We start from the raw sequence: 16,819 nt of genomic DNA, 5'->3' as shown, positions 1-16,819 counted from the left end.
TAAACGCTAATTTTTTTTAATATGGTCTTCAAGGTTCAATATCAAGTGGTTCCATTTGTGTTTCTGATCTCATCACTTATGAGTTTCCTGTTATTTGCCAAATTCAATGACACTCAAGTGCATTCATTTAAGAAAATATTAGAAAATATTCTTAAACATTTAGTGAATTTCATGTACTTTTTAGGGCTTTATGATATATCTGCTAAAATTATACAAATAAATATATTTAAGTGTGGAATTTTCTTTCTGAATAGTTTGAAACAGTTAAGGGTTGATTTTATTACACGAGTTTTAACTAAATAAAAAAAAAGAAAAACAAATGCAACAAATGGAAAACAAGGGTAAATATGGTAGACGTTAATCCAAATATATCAATAATCACACTAAATATGCCTGGTTTAAATATACCAACTAAAAGCTGGAGATTGTCAGAACGAATAACAAAACGAGATTCAACTACCTATTGTTTACAAAAAAAAAAACAGTTTAAAAAGAAAAATGAAGAGATTAAAACTAAAGAGATGGTGAGAGATATGCTATCTTAACACTAATTTTAAAAAAAAAGCTAGAGTAGCTCTATTAGTTTCAGAGAAATCAGACTTCAGAACAAAGAAAATAAAGAGGCACACAGGGGGCATTATATATCGATAAATGAGTTAATTTTTCAAGAACACATAGCAATCCTTAATTTATATGCATCTAGCAAAAGTGTGTGAAGATATATGAGGCAAAAACTGGTAGACTGCAAGGAGAAATAGATAAATCTATTATCACAGGTGGAAATTTTAATGCCTCTTTATCAGAAATGGACAGATCTTGGAGGCATAAATGAGTAAGGATATAGTTGAACTAAACAACACCATCAACCGGATCTAATTAACCTTTATAAAATACTTCCAACAAGTACAAAATACCTACTACTTTCAAGTGCACATGGAGCATTCATATATACCAAGATGGACCACATTTGGGGCCATAAAACACACTTTAACAAATTTAAAATATAGGAATTATACAACATGGACTCTCATAACACAATGGAATTAAGTTAAAAATTAATTGCAGATAGCTAGTTGCTGGTAAATTTTAAAATTCTTGGAGATTAAACAACATACTTCTAAATAACACATGGGTCAAAGAAGAAATCTCAAGGCAAATTTAAAAATATTTTAGACTAAATGAAAATAAAAATATTATTTACCAATTTGTTTTCATCTAACAAAATCTATGCTTAGAGGGAAATTTATAACATTAAGCATATATTAGAAACATTAAAAAATCCAAAATCTGTAATCTAAGTTTCTACTCTACAAAATTGAGAAAGAAAAGCAAATTAAATCCAAAGTAAGGAAAAGAAAATAAATTGTAATAACTAGAGCAGAAGCCAATGAAATTTATAACAAAAAATTATTAGAGGTAATCAACAAAACCAAAAATAGTGACAAAATCAATAAAATTGGTGAACTTCTAACTGTGTTTCATGAAAAAAGAGAGAATACACAAATTAAACCCATTAATGTAAGAGGAGCTAACACTATGGACTTAATAATTTTGAGGAATTAGACAATTTCTTGAAAGATGTGGCCTACTAAAATTCAGACACGTGGAAATAAGTTTATCTAGCAAATAAATTCAGTCAATACCTATTAATCTTCCACACACACACACAAACACACACAAATTCACTAGGCACAAATAATTTCCCTGGTGAATTCTTGCAAACATTTGATAAATAAATGAATTTTCTAAAATCTTTACCAGAAAATAGAAGCAGAGGGAACACTTTTAATTCATTTTATGTGTTCAGTATTACCAAAATCAAACAAAACATTATAAGAGATAAAAATTATAGATTAATATCTCTTGATGAGGCACTAAGAAATGTATAGAATTTCTTTTTAATGTTTATTTTTGAGAGAGAGAGAGAGAGAGAGAAAACGTGGTCAGGGAGGAGCAGAAAGAGAGGGAGACACAGAATCTGAAGCAGGCTCCAGGCTCTGAGTTGTCAGCACAGAGCCCGACACGGGGCTTGACCCACAAACTCCGAGATCATGACCTGAGCCAAAGAGCCACCCAGGCGCCCTGAAATGTATAGAACTGTTAAATCATATTGTACACCTGAAACTAATGTAATTATACTGGAATAAAAAATCTTTTATGAATACAGATAATAATAATAATGAAGAAAATATTGCTAAATTGAATCCAACAGTGTGTAAAAGCAAAGACATACAACTACCCAGTCGGATACAGTCTGAGCATGCAAATCTGGTTCAGTATTTGAAAATCAAGTAATGTAGTCCATCACATCAACCAGCTAAAGAGAAAAAAACATCAATATTTGGAGAAAAAAAAATTACTAAATCTAATAACATTTCACAGTAAAATCTCTCAGAAAACTAGGAATAGAGTGGAACTTTCACTCTATTGGCAAAGAACATTTACAAAAACATAAGCTAATATCATACTGGTAAGAAATTAGATACTTTCTCTAAGATTAGGCATAAGGCAAGGAGTCTTCTCTCACCACTTCAATTTATCTCCACACTAGAAATCCCAGAAGGAAGGCAGGAAAATGAAGAAAAGGTAATAAATGGAACAGAGAGAAGTAAAACGGTCTTTGCATAAAAATGGCATGTTTGTCCATGTAGAAAATCCTAAAAGTTCAACTAAAGATCTTCTAAAATTAGTCACTGTTTATGTCAAGGTTGCAGTACACAAGGTTAATATATAAAGTCAACTGCTTTTTTTATAAACCAACAACAAACAAGTGGAAATAAAAAAAAAACAGCTTTACACTGGCACACAAAAAATGAAATACTTAATTTTAATTCTAACAAAATACACACAAGACTTATATGAAGAAAACTGTGAAACTCTAATTTAAAAACTCAAAAGAAATGTAAGTAAATGAAGAATATTCCATATTAATGGATTGTTAATAAATCAGTTCTTCCCGATTTGGTATATAAATTCCAAGCAATGCAAATCAAAATCCCAGAAATTTATTTTTTTTTTGGAAATTGACAACTGATTCTGAAGTTTATGTAGAGTCAAAAGACCCAGAGTAACCAACACAATACTGAAGAAAAAGAACAGTCAGATGACTGGCACTATCTGAATTAAACTATAAATCTACAGTAATTAAGACAGTGTGGTAATGGTAAAAGAACAGCTATGTTGATCAATGAAACAGAATAGAAAGCCCAGAAATAGACTCCAGACAGATATAATCAACTAACCCTTGACAAAGGGCCAAAGACAATTCAATGGGAAATGGGAAAAGGATCATTTTTTCAACAAATGGTGTTGGAATAAATGGGCATCAACACCCACACAAAATGAATTTAGACACAGACCTTACACCTTTCACAAGAAATAGCTATAGATCTTAATGTATAATGTAAACTGTAATAGTTATAGAAGATAGTATAAGAGAAAATTTAGCTGAGCTTGGGTGTAGTGATGAGTTTTAGGATACACATTAAAGCACAACACATGAAAGAAAAAGTTGATAAATTGGACTCATTACAATTTAAAAACCTCTGTTCTGGAAAAGCCACTGCTAAGAGACTAGAAAGGGAAGTTATAGACTGGAGAACATTAGCAAAATACATAGGTGATAAAGGTCTTTATCCAAAATACCCCAAAAATTCTTAAAACTCCACAAACAGAAAGCAAATAACAATTTTTAAAAAATGGGCACAAGGTCTGAAGAGACACCTCACCAAACAGATGGCAAGTGAGCATAGGAAAAGATGCTGATCATATGTCGATAAAGAATTGCAAATTAAAACAAGGAGACACGTCTACACACCTATTAGATAGACTGAAATCCAAAACACTGAGGATACCATATGCTGGCAGAGATCTGGGGCAACAAGAACTCTGATCCTTTGCTGGTGGGAATGTACGATGGTAAAGCCTCTTTGAAAGGCAGTTTGACAGCTTCTTACAAAGCTAAAATTCGCTTATCATATGATTCAGCAATTCTGCTCCTTGGTATTTATGCAAATGATTGAAAATATTTGTTGACACAAAAACCTGCACAGGAATGTTTGTTTGTAAGAGTTTTATTCATAATTGCCTAAAAATGGAAGCAGTCAATATGTCTTTCAATAGGTGAATGGGTAACTAAACTGATACATTCACACAATGGAATATTATCCAGAAAAAAAAAATTTTTTAAGTTTATGTATTTATTTATTTTTTAGAGAGACCACAAGCGGGCAAAGAAAAGAGAGAGAGAGAGAGAGAGAGAGAATCTCAAGCAGGCTCCATGCTGTCAGTGCACAGCCTGATACAGGGTTTGAACTCACAAACCATGAGATCATGACCTGAGCCTAAATCAAGAGTTGATTGATTAACTGAGCCACCCAGGCATCCCTGAAAAATTTTTAAGAATGAACAACAGTCCACCAAAAGACATGGAGAAGCATGACCACATTGCTAAATCAAAGAAGCCAGTCTGATAAGGCTATTCACAGTAGATTTCAACTATATGACATTTTAGAATAGGCAAAACTAAACGTGTAGTAAAAATATCACTGGTTCCCAGTGGCTTGTAGACAGGGAGAAAAGAAAAATAGGTCGAGCAGAGATGTCTATGATAGTGAAACTGTTCTGTAAGATACTGTAATAGAACATACTTAACATGCACTTTTTAAACCCATAGAGCTGTACAACAAAAAAAGTGAAGGCTGAAGCACCTGAGTGACTCAGTCCCTTAAGCATCCTCCTCTTGGTTTCTGTTCAGGTATGATCTCACGGTTCCTGAGATCTAGCCTCAAGTCAAGCTCTGACAGCACATGGCCTGCTTGGGATTCTCTCTCCCCCTTTCTCTGCCCTTCAACCACCTCTTTCTCTCAAAATAAATAAAAACTTTTAAAAATAAGAAAAAACTTTAAAGAAACAACAAAGGGTGAAATTTAACAAGGACTTTAGCTAATAATTTATCAATATTGGTTCATTTATTGTAACAAGTATACTACATTAATTCAAAATGTTAATTATAGGGAAAAAATGTCTGCAGAGCAGTGTAAGAGGAGGAGTACATGGGAACTTTGTGTACTTTATGTTCAATTTTCTGTAAACCTAGAGTGCTCTAAAAATAAAGTGTATTAAAACACAAAAAGTTATAAAATATCAAATACATAAGAATATTCTGTTAATATACAAAGTTATAAATGTATGTATGTGCTTAGGTGGGTATGTATGTACATATGTGTTTATGCATATGTGTGTGATTCTAAAATAAGCAATTGAATAAATGCTTAATAACACATTTGCTGGCTCATGTTCTTGGTGTTTTGGGGTTTGTTTGTTTACATGTATGCACACACATAACACACTTTGTATGTGCAGATGTGCACATATCTATTCTGAAACATTACACTGATGTATAATGTTCAGAGTATACATTTGTATATACACATGTGTGTATACATTTTTAGATATGTTGCAACTTTAAAGAATTTACATAAGGAAAATGGGGCCTTGACTGGTTATTTGATCATAATTGTCCATTTGTCTAATTTATGCTAATATTGCACCTAAGATTACAGTAGATTCATCATTTCTGTGAATGATTAGAAAGCCAAATCTATCCTCATTTCTATCATTCTTCATTATCTGTTGTTATTGTCCTCATTTTGAATCTTCTCTGTCATCTGTCCTTTGTGTAAACTGAACGACTTTTAAAATTCTGAATATCAAATTTTTTTTGGAATTCTAATTGGAATAAGTCTACATTTATTAATGGATTTTAGTAATGTTGGCATTTTGATAATAAGTATTTCTGTCCAACAATATGGTATGACTTTCCATTTTTTCAGTTTGTTTACATCCTCCAATAAGATGATTTACTTTTAAGTAGGTTCTTATATTTTTATTGTTCCAAAAATACTATTCATATATGAGTAGTTCAATTTGTTTTAAAACCTTTGTGAATTTTTTACATTTTAATTTTTTGTTAATTTTGAAAAAGTTACTGAGTTTGAGTATTTTCTTGTATTCAGCAAGATTAACAAATTCTACCATTAGCTAAATTCTAATCTTATATAACTCAGAGCTTTGGTCTTTTTGATAAATTATTACTTAATTGGGAAAGATTTTTCTGTTCTTATAATTGTACCTATTTAAAAAAAAATTTTTTTTTTTAGTTTATTTTATGGAGTTTCCAAAACAATGCTAGGTAATAATAGTGGGTAACCTTATCTTGTACTAGATATTGACAGATATGGCTTTAAAATGTTTACTATTTAAACAAAATTGTATTTTCATCTGTATGGCTTTTTTCACATTTAATTTATCTCTACTCTGTCTTTTGCAGCTTTTATTAGGAATAGATGCTGAATATTAGCTAATTTCCTTTTGACATTCATTGTTTTATATCTCAAGTAGTAAATTTTGTTGACACGTCTCCTGATTGCCAGTTTCAAAATTAAATGGGGAACTTTTTATTTCTTTCTATGGTGTAACATAATTGTTAAGGATGAGGTGTTATTTAGAGGTGAACTATAAGTAAAATAAATAGTTTGGACGAACGACTTTTAAAAGATAGTTTTTTGGTTTTTTTTGTTTTTTTTGTTTTTTGTCAGCATCCAGCATAGAACATGTGTCATAAGATATGGTGAATGAGAGATTAAATGGATTTCACTTGATGAGGCTTCAAAAGGAGTTGTAAGGTAAGATCTCATTTCCAATTGTAGTAGGAATGTGCACAGGACGTTTAATATTTTTAAATGTTTTATTTATTTTTGAGACAGAGGGAGAGAGTATGAGTGGGAGAGGGGCAGAGAGAGAGGGAGACACAGAATACAAAGGAGGCTCCAGGTTCTGAGCTGTCAGCACAGAACTTGCTGTGGGACTTGAACTTGTGAACCATGAGATCATGACCTGAGCTGAAGTCAGACGCTCAACTGACTGAGCCACCCAGGCACCCCATGAATGTACATAGGACACTTAAGGGGAAAGCTGAAATGGTGTTTAGTGTATTTCTGAGGGTACAGTGCAAAAGTTATGATTTGGAGCTGTCCAAAGGCCATTACTTATGCTAGAGATATGTTTACAAATCTGTCTCAAGTTTTTTTCATTTTGTCAAAGTACAAAAAACACATACAAACACATACATTCACCGAAACATAACCCTGTGATTTACAGCTCACATCATGTGTTTGCCAATAAGGTGAGGAAAACTTGGTGGTTAGACAGAAAGTATCTTGACAACAATCTGCCCATCAGGGTTTGACATGCAGTAAAGGAGCAAAGAGAGTAAAATCTAATTTCAGCATACTTGGGGTCCCCTAAGATGTCTGTTGAGTGCATAGACAGTGCTTCTGCTAGCTGATCTCAGCGGGGACACCAGGAGCAGAGAGCATGTTTTTGCCTCATCTGATTGTCCCAAGAGGATGTGCAATGTTTCTATTTTATGATGCTAACTGGACATCACTGTTATTTTAACTATTCATTACTTGATATACCCCAATCGATCCAATACACTTACAATTCAAACACACACTTTACAAATTTAGTCTTATAAGCATGTGTTAATTTAGGCATAGTACTAGGGACTGTTTTAAAGTTATTTTATTACTAAATGCTGGTGGGGGGGGAGTGCCCATTTCAATTCTTCTAGAGTCTTTATGGTTTTAGAGGTAAAGTTTTAAGTTTGATAAGGGAAAGGAAATCTCAAAGCATTATACAAATAACAATGTAGTAAGAGATAAATGCTTGGATGATGCTTTTATATGGAATGATGAAAGATCATAATGGCAATGTGAAGCATGATTGGGTTTAACTGGCCAGGAGATTAGAGGAATGATTAACCTCAGGAGTCTCTTGTGGGTGGGAGTTCCTTAATCTCTAGATGCTAGAGGGATAATGTAAGTAGAAGCCTGATGTCTTTTGTGATCCAGCTCTGAGAGGTGGCATGGTTCTGACCAAGAAATGAGGATGAATTATGATAATGGAAAGAGAAAGCAAGGGGCAAAAGGTATAAGGCACTGAAGAAGTAAACTAAATGCAGTGACCTTGAGCACTCATGTGTACAAGTTTTCTGGCACCAGTATTTAAAACACCCCATTATGCTCTCAAAATATCCCAGTTCATAATTCATTGTTGATCCCCTGTGATAGGAAAGATAGGATAAAACAGGCAGAGAGGGAAAAGTTAAGACCTTAGGTCCCTGGGTGCCGAAAAACACATATTTTGGAACAATGGTGGGAGTGTCTGACCTCAGCCAACCCCCTCAGGCTTAAGATTCTTCTTAAAAATGTAACAGACACCACCTCCTCCCTTAAGGATTCTATCAGGAATTTGACAAAAGACCTAACTAAAAATAATTAGTAGACCATAAAACGTATGACCCACAAAAAATGGTATGGCCATACACTACCCCTCACACAGGGAATTGAGCCAATCAGGAATGAACAATCCAGAACCTAGAGTTATCAAGCCAATAAGGGTAAAACCTGAGAAGGAATAAGGGGGAGGGAAACAAGAATCCTTGCCTGAAGTCACAGGCATTCAGGCATTCACTTTCAAATGTCCCCTCACTGTAAAGATTGTAATCCTACTATTATTATTTTCTAATCTTTACACTAATAAAAGTATGACTGCTGCTTATTCTGTGTCCACCTCTTCATTCTTTGAAGCCACAAGATAACGAACACCAGATATTGAGGCAAAAAATCCAGCAACACCCCTAATTAAGCACTTATATAATATGTTTTATATTGTTATATGTAACTTCATTATTTTTTCCCCTCGCCTTGTCTCTTTTAACGGTTAAGGTAGATGGTAAGAGTGTGATATCCAGTTAAATCTGCGAACTTTGCAGTCAGAAAGAGTTAAGTTTTAATGGCAATTATACGACTTACTAGTTTTATGACATTTACCAAGTTACCCCTCTGAATCTTGCTGTCACTTTTGCCCCTTTATTAAATTCTTTCTCAAATTACCCACTTTGAGTATGCCATCTATTTCCCTCCGGGAACCTGACTTTTTCCCTATGTGACTACAATAAATTTCAAAGACCTGCAAAATTTAATACTTGTCACTCTTATTCCTAGAAAAATACTAAATATTGGTTTTCTATTCATTATACCTGTGAGTTAGATTTAGGAAAGCATATTGTAGAAGCCATGAATTTACATATTATTGCACATTAACATTGCATGTAATGATTCCTGAGTCCAATGAGGTGATGTTCTTAGCAACATATATCCTTGGTGGCTTTCATCAGAGATTCAAAAGTGTGTTTGCTCCTTCCTGATTATGCTATGCATGTTGTATACATATTTACCCTAAGGGTGAACTGAAAGCATTAAAAAAAAAACTCATCTTGAAATTTCACTGAATTATTAAATGATAGTTGAATTATTGTGATAGCTGAACATGACTAAATTATTAACTAATACCTAGGAGATGAATGGCTACTTTATTGGCTTAGCTATCGAGTGTGAGATCGAGTGATGTTTTTAATGTAAAGACTATAATTTAAAAGAAAAGGCTTATTTTGTGATAACTTTAAAATTCTTATTTTACTATAGCCTTTTTTTTTTTTTCTCTCCACTCATTTGGTTATTTCAGCATTCTAATGCTTTAAATTCTGTCTCTAAGCTTATCACTCTTATGGACTTTAGATCAATGTCAAAGGTCTACTGCCAACCGTCTACTCAATATTTTCACCTGATTGACAGGTAAGCTCCTCAGATTTTGAATATCACAGTAAAACCTTTTAAATAACCTTCAAAGCATGTTCTTTCTAATATCATTAAATAAGAACTTCATCATTCCACAAAAAATTCATTTATTTCTAATTTCTATTTTTTTAATGTTTATTTATTCATTTTGATAGACAATGAGTAAGCACAAGCCGGGGAGGGGCAGAGAGAGAGAGGAAGAGAGAGAATCTCAAGCAGGCTCCAGGCTGTCAGCACAGAGCTCAACTTGGGGCTCAATCTCACAAAATTCACAAACCGTGTGATCATGACCTGAGCTTAAATCAAGAGTCAGATGCTTAACTGACTTAGCCACCCAGGCACCTCTCTCCTATTTTCAAAATACCTAGAGAGTAGAACTTCTATTTCACTATGTTCCTTGCAACATACACTTGAACCAATCTCTCTTTCATAGATTTTTACTACAGGTTCCTAACTAAACCTTCTACTCCACCCAAACCTTCTTTTGTCTCCTCTGAACACAGTAATGATAGTTCTTGCATTAGCATTTGATCATGACACTTGTTTTCTCAAAACCCACCAACAGCTTCCCATCTCACTTTGAGTAGATGATGAACTTGAGGTTTTCACATGATTTGCTCTCTTGTTGGCTTTCTGACCTTGGCTCCTATGATTCAACCCCCTGCTCACTCACCTTCATCACACTTGTCTTCCTTCATGTTCCTGAGCTTGCCAGAGATGCTTCCATGATAGAACCTTTGCTCACCCTCTCCTTGTGGCCAGGATTGCTCTTCTTCTTCATATCCACATGGCTTCATGGCTTGTTGTTTCATACCTTCAAACTTATTCACATCACTTCAATGTACCTTATATGACTCCCCCTTTAAAAAATTGCAAACACTCTCCATCCTCTCTATTTACTGTACTTCTTACTATTTTGTTTATTTTTATGGTTTTTATCACTCCATCTTCCATAATATATATTTTGCTAAGACTATATTTAAAACAAAACAAAACAAAACAAAACAAAACAAAACAAAACGAAACAAAAAACTTCTTCCTGTAAGACACTCTCAGACTTTCAGACACGTGGTGGCAGGGATTTTTACTTGATTACTATCATATTCTCAATCTCTAAAGGATGCTTGGCACTTTCCAAAACTCAATAAATATGTGTTGAGTGAATAAAAACTGTAGAACGTCAGCTACAAAAATCCTAAAAATAAATAATAACCTCAGCTTTTTGTACTTAGTTTTAAGCAATTTGTTTTCTGCTTCCTAGTCTACTCTCTATAACCCAACTTTTAATCCCACCATATGAAATACTGCCTCTTGAAGGTTTTGATAACAATCTTTTTATTTTTAAGCTGATAAGATTATCTTAGCTATGAGGTCATTGGCCTTGTAATTCTTTCCACTAATTAACAGTAAAATGCTGGGCCCACCTATTGGAAAAAGTTAAATCTGCTACTAATTCTGATAATAAATTATTAATAGTGGGTTCCTGTGTTCATCAGTAAGTATATTTCATCTGTCTACAGGTATAAGGATATGCTTATTCTTGATGGTTTTTATCACTACAAAAATTCAAAAAGATAACGGAATAGCAGGGTAAAATTCATCTAGAAAATAGGTTTTCAGCTCTCCAATTAAGACTGAACTTACAAAATCACGCTAAGATGTTTTAGTGTTCATAGAGGTTCAGAAAATTATCTTATTCAATGTTTATACAGTGGTTTGAATTATGTAGCTTAAGTTTTTTTTCACAAGTCAACATATTCTTAGAGAAAATATAGAGAATAACCAAATATGGCTGTTACCAGTTGTTTGTATGCTCACTTATTTACAGAATGAACTTACTCGCCATCCTTAATTTGTTGGCTTTCATTAGCTTCAACAATTTCTTTCTGGGATCTAAAGCTCCTATAATTCTACGGATTTATTTTAAAATTGCACACGAAGACATTTCAAGTAGATATAAATCAAGGAAATATTTCGTGATGAGAAAATAGCATCTGGGTACATACCATGATCACAGAGTGGACATCATGAGGTCAAGTTCAATGAATATGTATTTTCTCCATAGTACAAATAGTTAATGATGCAGATCTCTGCCTATCTGGATAAGGAAGAGAATAAATGAGAATTAGAAAAGTTCTTGTAAATCATCCAGACAATTTTTTTTCTGCCATATGGGAGGAAAATGAAGCCCAGCCAGAAAAAGAGATTTAATTCATTGAGAATAAGACTGCATCATGTTAATATAACTAAACTAAAATAAGTTACAGATAAAACAATTCAGAAAATATTTGTACAGTTGACTATACAAAGTCACAAGTTAGCAATCTAATGGAATTCTGAAATGGCCTTTTATAGGCACAGTTAAGGCATCAGCTTGAAGACTACATCCTACTGCACAAATGTGTGTATGCGTCTGTTTTGTGTCCCTGGTAGCTAGACTACACAGGTCATGAAATGAAGTGTTGGAGGAAGGAATGACCACTCCCACAATCCTTTCCTGTGTTCCACTTACAGAATATGTACTTCCCATCTTGTACATATTCAGGATCTATGTGATTGAATGTTTGGTTTTTGAGGAATAGAGAACACTTCTATAATAGTACAGGGTTATAAAAAATTCACTTCTGTTTGGGGGTCTCTTACCAGAAGACTTAGTAGGAAAAGAAGGGAGGCAGGTATTTTATTATCATGAAAATATAAAATTGTTTCTACCTAATTGGTACAGGGAGCAGTTTTGAACTCATTGAATTCACTGGGATGCCCCTTGGTGTTCTGGCCTTGGCAATAGCTTTGTAATGACAATTGAAACAGCCAAAATCAGACAGAGACATGGTAACAGGAACGCAATCCCTTCAAGAATGAAGGCCTGCCTGGTTTAAACCACTTATTAAGCAACCAAATTGCTGTTGGAGGACCAACTACAATAGGAGGGATCTACAACTTTTTCCAGTAACACTTCCGTTTTAACATTTTATTTACTTATTTAGAAATTATAACTAACTCTTTTAGAGTTTCTGGACCTAATTCCAATGTGTGGGGAATGCCCCCTCTTCCCTCTATAACACCAAGCAATTCTGGAACACTAGCAGAATATTAGAGAATTTAACACAATTCTCGCATTATCTATACAGATATAACATCAGATTCCATAAGTGATAGCTTCAGTCCTTTAAGACTGCCTCCCACCCCCACTTCAGATACCAATTGCAAGACCTAGACTGTTACCTGTGCTTCTGAATAACCATCTACAGATTACAGGTTCCAACAACCTTCTCCTTAAGTTCAGTTAATTTGGTAAACAGCTCACAGAACTCAGAAAAACAACAGTTTGTAAACTTTACCAGTTTATATGTTAAAGGACACAAACCAACAGCCAGATAAAAGATACATAAAGTATGGAGAAAGGTCATGGAACTTCTATGCCCTCTCTAGGTACACTATTCTCCCCACATAACCACATGTTCACCAACCCAGAAGCAATCTGATTCTAGTCCTTTTGAATTTTTAGGAGGCTTCATTACATAGTCATGGTTGACTAGGTCATTGGCCACAGACTGATTCAACCTCCAGCACCTCTTGGGGAGGAGCAGGTCTGGAAGATGGTGGGAACTCAAATTTCCAATCCTCTAATCACACACTGGATCCTCCAGGCAACTAGCCTCCACCCCTACGTGGGGTCCAAAGCTGTTTTCATTAACATAACAAAAGAACCTTAATCATCCTTATCATAGGAAGTTCTAAGGATTTTAGGAGCTATGTGCCAGGTACATCGGACAAAGACCAAATGTGTATGAGAAATATATTTTGGTCATCTAAATGACCAAATTAGTATTTCTTATAATTTTTTTAACGTTTATTTATTTTTGAGAAAGAGAGAGACAGAGCATAAACAGGGGTGGAGCAGAGGGAGAGAGGGAGATACAGAATCTGAAACAGGCTCTAGCTGTTAGCACAGAGCCCAGCTCGGGGCTAGAACTCGGGAACAGCGAGAGATCATAACCTAGGCTGAAGTCGGACTCTCAACCAACGAACCACCCAGATACCCTAATAAATATTTCTTATAAATCATAATATTGCAGTAAGCATCACCTTAAAGAATAAGTGGTACATAAAGTGAATGAACTTAGTGTGGGCACTGACTAGATCTGAATTGTGCAAAAGGTACAGTGTAGTAGATGGTATTAACAGCAAGCACTGTTTCGTGTACTCAGACCCAATGGCTTCTTACTGCAAACACCTTCAGCAAATGGCCTTGGGGCTTTCTGTGGCTGCCTGGACATATTCTGCATGTGCTTTCAGAGGAACCAATAAATGAACAGTTAAATACTCCAGTTTTCTCATGGCTTGTGTAAGGCAACCTATCTATTTTCTTTATAGCTGCCCAGATGTTCCCAAGGTAATTGAGCCCTACTTAACCACAGGAGTAATCTGCTTCCTAATGCATCTTGCATTGATGCCCTTTCCTTCCTTGTTTCACTTCTCTATTCCTCTACTGGTACTTTCTATTACTACTTTCCTAATAAACTACTAAACTATGCAATCAAATGCTTTTCTCAGTGTCTGCAATTGGAAAAATCTAACCTAAGACCTATTGTATGTCAGATAAGTATTAAGAAACAACACCAGGATTGGGTAAGAAGTGTTTGAGGCCTTATGGAGGATTGCCATTTTAAGTATTTTTTTAAGGGAAAGTCTAATTGAGAAGCTGATATTTAAGCAAAGATCTGAGGGAAGCTGTCAATGCCTGAAGGAAGAATATGCTAGGCAGGGAATACAGCAAAAAATATGAGACTGGAATATTTCCAGCATTTCTTGAAATAATGAGATGGCCATAGACTCTGAAGTAGAGTAAGAGAGTATAGTAGTATGATAGGAAAAGATAATATTTGGTAGGCAGGGAGGTAATGGTTAGGACCTGAGGTCCCTGGGTGGGGAAAAAGCACATATTTTGAAACAATGCTGGGAACATCTGATTACAGCAAAACCCTTCAGGCTTAAGGTTCCTCTTAAGAATGTATGGGGTTCCTGGGTGCCCAGGTGGTTAAGCATCTGATTTCAGCTCAGGTCATGATCTCATAGCTTCTGAGTTAGAGCTCTGCTTTGGGCTCTTTGCTGACAGCTCAGAGCCTGGAGGCTGCTTTGGATTCTGTCTCCTCTCTCCACCACCTCCTCAACTCATGATCTCTCTCTCTTTCTCAAAAATAAATAAACCCTAAAAAATTTTTTAATAATAATAATAAAAAAGAATGTAATGGATACCACCTACTCCCCCTCAGATTCCCCTCAGGAATTTGACAAAAGACCTAACTAAAAGCAAGTAGTAGACCATAAAACACGTGACCCACAAGGAATGGTATGGCCATAGACTACCCTTCACACAATGGAATCGAGCCAATCAGTAATGGACACTTAGAGTTATAAAACCAATAACAGTAGGGCTTGAGAAGGAACGGGGGGAAGGGAAGGGGTGGAGGGCAACCAGAACCTTATAAAACGAGGACCCCTGCCTATAGTCGGGGACATTCACTTTCAAATATCTTTCTCTGTGAAGAGAGCTTTCCTACTATTCTTACTTTCTAATCTTATACTCTAATACACTTCTGACTGCTGCTCATTTTATTTTGTGTCCACCTCTTCATTCTTTGAAGTGGTGAGACAGAACCCTGGGTATTATTAAAAAAAAACACTCGGGGTGCTGGATTGTCCATTCTTGATTGGCTTGTTTCCATTGTATGAGGGGTGGTCTATGGCCATACCTAGGTCTTTCCTCAAATTCCTGAGGGAAACCTGAGGGAGAGTAGGTAGGGTCTGTTACATTCTTAAGAACCTTATGCCTGAGGCAGTTTTCTGTGGTCCAACACTTTCAGCATTGTTCCGAAATATGTGCTTTTCCACACTAAGGGACCTCGAGTCCTATCCTTTCCCTGCCTATTTTATCCATAAAAAAACAATTAAGTTATCCTTGATTCCTTTCTCTCCTACAGTGTTTGTAATCTGCAAGCAAATTCAATTGACTCTACACTCAAAATATGTCCAGAACCTAAACACTTATTATCACTATCACTCTTAACCACCTCGGTGCACCTACCATGATTTTTCTACTTAATTTGTAATAACTTTCTCCCTGTTTTACCTTTGACACAATAATAAAGTACATTCTTCACACAAAAGTCAAAGGAATCCCTTAAAAGTCTAAGACAGATCAAATCATCCAAAACCCTCCTATTGTATCCCTTTCTTTTCTGAGTAAAAAGGAAAGATTTTACAGTGACCTATGAGACTCTAGTCTCTGCCAACCGTACCACTGTCTTACCTCCCTTCAATTTCATGTTGTAGGATTTTTTTCCTCAGTACCCTGGATTCATTGTCTTGCAGCTTGGAAGGATGAAGAGGTGGACACAGAATGAGCAGCAGGCAAAAGTTTATTACAGTAAAAGATTAGAAAGTAAGAATAAAAAGAAAGCTGTCTTTACAGAAAGGGAGCATTTGAAGGTGAATACCTGAGACTTTAAGCAAGGGTACTTGTTTCATAATGTTCTGGTCATCCTTCCCTTCCTTCTTAAGAGGAACTTTAAGCCTGAGGGGGTTTGCTTTTCAGATACTCCCAACATTGTTACAAAATATGTGGTTTTCCCCACCCAGAGACCTCAGATCTTATCCTTTCCCTCTCTATTTTATCCTATCTATTCCTAGCATATAAGGAATAGAACAGATTTTGCAAAGAGGAGATTTGGAGTTTCACTTTGGATTTGTTAAATTTGAGATGCCCATTAGACATCCAAGAGAAGATGTAAGTAGACAGTTGTATAGGAATATGGAGTTCCAGAGAAATATCTGAGCTGCAAATATTAAGTTGAGGTTATCAGTAAATAGTCATCAGAACACATTATGTTTATTTTCTAAGGACCAAATGTTAAATAATACAATGTATATATGATTAGAATTTAAACATTCCTTGATTTGTTTTATACCCTTCTTTAATTCAATACTGATTATTGACGGGGACCCCAAGGATAAAATTAATCACTTAAAATTTTTTTTTTGTTTATTCATTTTTGAAAGACAGAGAGAGACAGAGCAAAATCGGGTGGGATGGAGAGAGAGGGGGGGACACA

General features: G+C 35.0%; 1 protein-coding gene across 1 annotated transcript in view; it reads right to left on the bottom strand.

Moving 5' to 3' along the window:
• LOC102971630 (telomere zinc finger-associated protein) overlaps positions 1–10,501 on the bottom strand; it is a 140,706-nt gene extending 130,205 nt beyond the window's left edge. The window contains 1 exon segment of the mRNA XM_042993681.1: positions 10,378–10,501. Coding sequence (XP_042849615.1) covers positions 10,378–10,501 — 124 coding nt within the window.
• Positions 10,502–16,819: the final 6,318 nt, after the last annotated feature.

The sequence above is a fragment of the Panthera tigris genome, chromosome B4 (assembly GCF_018350195.1).
Source record: "Panthera tigris isolate Pti1 chromosome B4, P.tigris_Pti1_mat1.1, whole genome shotgun sequence".
Lineage (NCBI taxonomy): Eukaryota > Metazoa > Chordata > Mammalia > Carnivora > Felidae > Panthera > Panthera tigris.
This window is presented reverse-complemented; position numbering and strand designations above follow the sequence as displayed.